Source organism: Triticum dicoccoides, chromosome 6A, assembly GCF_002162155.2.
Source record: "Triticum dicoccoides isolate Atlit2015 ecotype Zavitan chromosome 6A, WEW_v2.0, whole genome shotgun sequence".
NCBI lineage: Eukaryota > Viridiplantae > Streptophyta > Magnoliopsida > Poales > Poaceae > Triticum > Triticum dicoccoides.
This window is the reverse complement of record NC_041390.1, coordinates 23,673,289-23,680,695: the sequence shown is the minus strand read 5'-3', so window position 1 is coordinate 23,680,695 and position 7,407 is coordinate 23,673,289. Positions and strand designations below refer to the sequence as shown.

The window sequence follows — 7,407 nt, the reverse complement described above, 5'->3', positions numbered from 1 at the left end:
GTTTGAATTAATTTGGTTGTAAATCATATTATATGTGTGTATGTATTTTAATAGCTCGAACTATTTCAAGTAATTCAAAGCAACATGGAAAATGGGATATCTAAGGAAAATGGTGCCCAAGGAAAAAATCCCTATTTAAACATCACATTAGCGGTTTTTGCACCGAGGAATTTTGAGGAAACATTGACTAAGATCATTTTTATATGACATATCAAGTATTGCAAATGAACTAATTGTTCTAAATATCATCATCAGTTTAATACGACTTGCAAGTAATAATGGGCCATCTCCAAAGAAGACTAGAACTAGAAGCCATGTAGTAATAAATTCAAAAGGTTAAAATTGGTTAACACAAACTTAATGTTCACCGTGGTTCAAATATTACTTTATCAGCCGAAATTGACATTTTTCCTAACTCATCAAAATACACCTACATTAGTGCAAAACACCAATTTGGTAAGCCAAAACACCAACCATTTTTACATGTATAGGGTTGCCTGTTATCAAAACAAAATCTACTACTTATCTAAAGACACAACAATGAAAACATTATACTAAATCAATAATAAGAATGATGTCAAAAAATATCATTTGAAAGCATAACCAAGGTACTTATTTACCTTCTAAAAAAGGCGAGAACAGGCACTGTAGCAGTCTTAAGTCTGATCACACCACCCCCTAGACTTGTACAGGCAAACGGAGATACGAAACCAATGACAGACTTCATATCATCATCTGAAAAATGAGATGACAGTGCATTAGAAATATAATGTGTTGTTTAACATCCATGTAAATCATGTTACCTTATATATGTAATCCTCCTGCAACATTCTATTTTGCAGATACCCGTACAGGCCTTAGTTACCTATAAAACTTCTCAGAGAAGCATCTGCGAGCTGATGTTGTGTTCCAGGCTACATATTTTCTGATATTTTATTTTACTACCAGAGATACAAGTTAAAGATGGAGAAGAATCTATGCGTGGGCTTCAGGTTCTACGATGAATTTGTTTGTGGGAGAGAGCACTATGCATTCAGTGGCAAGAATAAATGATTGTGCCTTTCATAAAAAAAACAAAAAAAAATAGCGTGCTAAGAGAAATAGGAGCGGCCTCCTCCAAATGGTATACACACTATAGCACGCTATTTACAAAGAGTGAATTACAGAAAACCACCACACTGGCGTCCAGGTTTGCGTGAAAACCGGTTTATGAATTTCTGTCAGAAACCACTGATTCTTGACCTAATCTTTTGCAAAAAACAATAGTTGGCGGATTTGGCTCATTTGATGATGATTATGACAGATGAAGCCCACCCTTTGCTTATGTCGGTAACAGTACACAATAAACAACGCTAGAGGGGTCTTTTTGGCAAAAACACCACCCCTCTCAAAAAAAGATTGCCTTAAAAGTGTTAACCACCTAGACCAGGGCCGACCGGCCCCAAGCCATGCGACCCTACCGCCCATGTCGGCCCGGGTGTGAGCAGCAACGGCCGCGCCTCCCCTTCTCCATCGTCCCTCTTCTTGCTTTCCCCGAGCTGGCGGCGCGCATCTCAGTCGGCCGTCCATGCCTCCACTTCTCCTCCTCCCTCCTCTCTCTCTCTCCCGAGCCGGCCTTTCGTAGCAGGGGCGAACTTGGGGCCGGCGGCGGCCGCGCCTCCCCTTCTCCATCCTCCCTCCCCGTGGTTCCCTCGTGCCCATCCCGTCCCGCGTCATGGCGGCCATGTGAGCAGACCTCAGCGGCGTCATGCACGACGTGTTGGTCATGGAGGATCCTAACCGCGCGGTCATGGATCCACCGTGGCCCCGGGCGTCCTGGATCCGGTGACCTTTGGCACTAGAGGCCCTGGATCCGATGAACTTTGCAGCTAGACGGCATGTGGCTTCCTCTGGTGGCTCGACCATAGGCTGAGGATGATGGATTGAGGACGAGGACCCTGGACCTCTGGCGCCCGTAGGCTGACGGATGAGGTGCGGCCCACTGGCCCGGCCAACTCCGCCGCCGACTGCCACAACAGCCGCGTGCCTGTGCATGTGCCCTCCACTCCTGTTCCCGGGGACGAGAACCATTGCCGGCGTGTTGCTGCTCTAATCGGTTCCTTCTGCAGCCCAAATCTTTTTGTGGAGCTGATTGCTTTTTTTATTGATTGAAGGGTGTCTCTCTAAAATTTCAGGGACTATTTTGTAAATCTAGAAAATCCCTCATCTGACAATGTCCAACGTTGTCTACTTCAAATGATTAGGCTAAGAATGAGTGAGTTTTGTCACAGTTCGTAAAGCGGTATTTTCTGTAAACCTAGGTATCAATGTGGTGGTTTTCTTCAATTCGCTCTATTTACAAATGTGTTTTAAAAGAATGCCATGTATGGCCTAAAATTAAAGGACTTTAGCAACAATAAAGGATATAGTTCAATAGTAAAGGACTAAAAAAGCTTTAATGTAGCCTAACATCAACAGCCCATGAAGCAACAACATAGCAAAAATATGCTAATTTAGAATCAAGTGTCACAAGGATCTCCATTCCTAAAGAATAACCTCTCCTTGCCGTCCATGGAAGTACTCCATGTAGATAGCTATTTATCAAAGTGACAATCAATCGGGTTCTAGGAGTTAAGAAGGATAACTTGCAACACAGTCGAAAACTAACATCTAGCAAACATCATTACCCAACACATACATCACGAATCTGCCAGACCAAAGAACTTGCCTGGTGCCTTGCTTGTTGGCGCCACAACGGGTTGCGACATCATGCCGCCGTGAACGAGGGAAGACCGGCGGAGAACATGGGAAGACCAATGAGGAATAGAAGAAGAGGGGCCGAGCATGAGGAAGAAGCCGCCGCCGCCGCCGCCGCGCGGGAGAGCTTGGTTGGGCGGAGGATTGGGTATTATACCTATTTGGGCTAGGTCAGGCTTCTGTCCTTGGGCTAATGGGCTGCCCAGAAAAACAACGCGCTACAAGCTATGCTGTGCGAAACTTTAGTGCGGGCTCTCCGTGTATGCTATAGCGCCCTATTAGCGAAGAACCAACACGCTATTTTTTTGTTGAAAAAGCCATGATCATCAAGTCTGAAAGATGGAAACAGTATGTGGTACTTACTGCTCCAAAAGCACCAAAAATGCATTAACTATTTGTGTTGGATATGAAAATAGTCGAGGAAAGACTCTAATCTATAATTGAGATTTATTGGGTTATAAGTTGTGGTTGACATCAGCATTGTCACTGTTATTGGATAGAGGGATCGGTGCCAAACTACTATAAAACAAGGAAGCCAAGGATCGAAGGTAATTAATGTTGTGGCTTTCCAGTTACTTATGTATGTTTGTGCTTTTCACTGTATTTTGATATGTTTGAGCCTATCAATAGCTCTACTTGGCTATTTAGTACAAGAAAATGTAAAAGGAGTACTACTACCATATAATGTTGCAATCTTTTCAAATATATAACCAATAAAGGGGACAGGCAGACCGCACACTCGATAAAATCAAAATTAATACATAGCAACCTGCCAATTCTAAACTTTAAGGTTGCTAGCCAACTTGGCTCGAGGAGGCTCCCTCGATTTTCTGCCTTCTCAACCATCGGATTGTGGTCAAAATGGTCTTCTCTGTGTTCCGGGGCGTTGGATCTTTGTGTCTAGTTTTCACCTTGCGGTAGTTTCGGAGGGCCATTGACCTGTGGGCTCAGCCTCGCCCGCGATTTGCTGGGTTAGTCAATTCAGGGTGCGCGAGCGCCCTCTCCTTATGTGTCTTGTGCACGTGGCGCGATTCGCTAGCTTGACGCTATGTTTTCTATTCCCTCGTCTCGCTTGTTAATTAGATATAGGAAAGAGAGAGATGAACTCATGCGTACCCGCACAACACACACTCATACGCCCCGCGCACTATGACAGGTGGGCCGCATTGGCTTCTGGTCCCATAGTTCAGTGGATGGGCTTAGTTTTGTTTTCGTCTGTTGTCTGGGGTAGTAGAGAGGAGACAAGATGGGCTCACAGGTACGCACCCACCCCGCATACTGTGACTGGTAGGCTGCGTTGGCTTCTGGTCCCACATGTTGATGTGTGGGACTATTTCATTCTGGTTTCGGCGCAGATATAGGAGAGAGGGAGAGGCGAGAGTGTGGGCGGCTTGTCCCTTCCTTTCACGCCTTTTGCCCTGCTGAGAACGTGCGCGCAGAAAGAAGAGTGAAGTCTGTATTAAACCTTAAATTCATAGGCCTCGTCGGAATTGAACCTCAACCTTCAGATCCCTGAAATTGATACCCTGTATTCCGTAATCTCGGTCTTATTTCGACATTCGACCAGTTTAGTCCAGTTTGGTGCGTTGGAATAATGAGAATCCTGGCCGGGATCACTGTATACTCTTGCTGACGATAGGGGCACACGTCATATTCTTCTCTCCCTCAAGCTCTAACTTTGCTTCGGCACGCTCCACCGTCATGCATGTGTTGTCACACTGCGGCTGCACCATGTGTTGCAGAAGACCATTCGGTGCGTGCGACCCAGGAACTCATCACCGACGAACCCAAATATGAAAATTGGAACGAAACTTGACTAGTGAGGAGCAACGAGCAGAAAAAACCAATGAATACGTGGTGACCAGGAAGATTGTTCAAGGAACATGCCTCCGCCAACCGCACCATTTGTGCCACGAACAGCTGCGGCGTCCGCAGCACCATCTCCACGAACTGCGGACGAGGACGAGCACGTGGACACCGGCGGCCGGCGACCGGAGCACGTCCTCCCGCAGCGCCCACTCCCTACAACCCCACGCTAGCGCATGGCCGCATCGATCGAACCTGTCCGGCAGCCGCATCGGCTCGTTTGCAGTCACCAATACCGGGTCATACCACCCAGAGGAACTGCACGCCGCTGCCGGCGATGACCCACGTCACGCCGTCTCCACCAGGCCGGCACCGACTTGCACGCCAGGCCACCGAAGGTCATGTACGCCACCGATACCGTAGGCTGCATCCAGCCCCTCCAAGTGGCTTCGGTTCTGCCACAGCAGGCTGCTGGCGGCGGCGGCGGGCCGATGTCGCCCTTCCACATGTAGCTGTCTCGCGCGGGTCGTGTCCCCCAGTCCAGGACAGGCCCGTCGGGTTCACGCCGGGCCGCGTAGTTGCTTCGGAATCTCGGGGAGAGGAAGTTGCCTTCTGTGCCACACTGCCACCACTGGCGCTGTACCACGGGATTGGGATAGATGATACATATGACATGTGGGCCAATGTAGTCAGCCACAGTAACAAATGACCCGATCGGGAATGCCTTTTTCCCGGTGTGCCAAACTGATCCAGGGTTGAGGTTGACTGGGATATGTGAGTATAGGGTATCGACTTCAGGGATTGAGAAGTTACGGTTTCATCCCGATGAAGTATATGATTTCAAGGTTTATAATAGACTTCACTTCAGAAAGGATGAACCGGTCCGGAGCTCCTTCCTCCAATCCATTGCACTACCTCTCTTCCTGCTCCTTCCCTCCTCCTTCTCACCCCATCCTATGTATTTTCAATTTGTTTGTTTAATAATACTCCATGGTGCTTGCACGCCCATGGATCTGGAAGTAGACATTTTAGTGCTTTTCCTATTCCATTATCTGTTCTTTATTTTTTTTGCTAAGGGTACTGTTTTTCTGCGTGGAGGATTAGGCTGGTTATATAGTCAGATTAAGAGTTCTGCTCTGAGACATACTGTGCTAAAGAACTAATTATTTTGTACTCGACCCCTCTGCGATGGGACTTTTGGTGGCAGTACATTCTTTGTGCCCTTGCCAGGAATATCTGACGTGCGTCATGACACAAGCAGTTTTTGAGGTAAATATTACTCTCTCTGGCTCAAAAAGCACTTAGATTTTATAAATTGATTGCTTATATCATTGTCCAAAGCTGTGAAGCACCATGCTCGATTGGTGGACTGCCGCTTGAGAAGAAGCTTATTACTCTCTCTGGCTGTGTGCGTTGTTTTTCTCTGGATTTTTTTTATATGTAGTCTGATTTATTCCTTTATTTTATGTTGCTTGGTACTGTATAACCATAACCTGGCACACTAATCTGTCTTATTGTTAGAGTTTCTTTATGGATGGATTTGCTTGAGTTACTGGAATATATCTGCTCGATTCACTGCACTGTGTTTACATTCACAGTGATCGTAGCTGCAACTTAAGATCTACTCCCTCCGGCCCATAAAACAAGACATTTTTGCAAGCTATCTTAGCTTGCAAAAACATCTTAATTATATTATGCGACGGAGTGAGTAATTGGCCAAGATAATTCTGAGGACCTAGCAAAGGGTGCAGTTTTTATTATTATGCTAAAAATGCTGGTGCCATGCAAATTAGGCCAACGTGGTGGTCTTGAACTCAAGTGATCTTTGCTGGCCTTACTCCCATCTACTTTTAAAATTAACTTTAATGATATTGATAGGTTAAGGGGTCATTCATCAGGAGAGGTGTTGGAGCGGAATCCCATGTGTAGCTATTGTTGCCCCATCAACTATGTAGTTGCCTCTTTCTGAACACTTTAGTTCCAGTAAGGATCTATTAGTAGTGCCAATCCATTTTAAAAACAACAACATTGATTAGTTTCTTAATTTTGTGTAATGTATTCACTTTAGGACCAGAAAACTGAACCTCGACACAATGACATACTTCACCGGCTTAAAGTTTCGGAAAGTAGTGTCTACTCTCGGGTGTACTACACCCGGTTTTGTGATGAGGACATCAATACCATTGTTACACCCACAGCCCCTACGATTACATATACTGGACCGATTACTAGAGCTCGCGCACGCCAATTAAATTATCAGGTACTTTCGTTTCTTGGTAATGATTCTAATGTTCATGAGATTATGATGCTGCCTAAATTGGATACATTTGTTTTGCTTACAAATGAAGGGCCTAGCTTGGAGAAGGATGAACATTGGAGCAAGAACACGCATGGAGTTGATGGCATGCGCAAGGGGATCAAGAACGGAGTTAAGAGTGATGATTTCAGGACTTTGAAGCCGCCATAAGGAGTACATGAAGCCTTGGACGAAATATACAAGATGCCACTTCATAATATTCGTCCATAGGCTATTCTAGATGCTGCGACACCTTATTAATGGGCCAGGCCCATGTAATTTCGAAATACTTAAGTATAGGCTATTTTTAGAGCCCGTATGTGTGAGGAGACAAGAGTTAGGGTTGGTTCCAGACCCCACCCTCAAGGGCCACGAAATTCCCCCCCCCCCCCTCTTCCTCCATATATACAGCCCTTAGGGCGTCGTTTAGACTTTGGGGGTTTTGTTTAGATTAAAAGTTTGCCATAGCTGCAACTTTGCGTACTTCGTTTGTGTTCAACAGCCAGACCAAGGCGTCACAGAACCCCACCTTGATCAATAAAGCTTTCATCTTATATTCGCAATATCCA

At 45.7% G+C, this 7,407-nt stretch overlaps 1 protein-coding gene across 1 annotated transcript in view; it reads right to left on the bottom strand.

Annotated features, from left to right (window-relative positions):
• Nucleotides 1–730, bottom strand: part of LOC119318166 — a 6,273-nt gene extending 5,543 nt beyond the window's left edge. Inside the window, exon 1 of the mRNA XM_037592685.1 lies at nt 621–730. Within this exon, the coding sequence (XP_037448582.1) occupies nt 621–727 (107 nt within the window). The 5' untranslated portion in view covers nt 728–730. The remainder of the gene's footprint in view (nt 1–620) is intronic.
• Nucleotides 731–7,407: the final 6,677 nt, after the last annotated feature.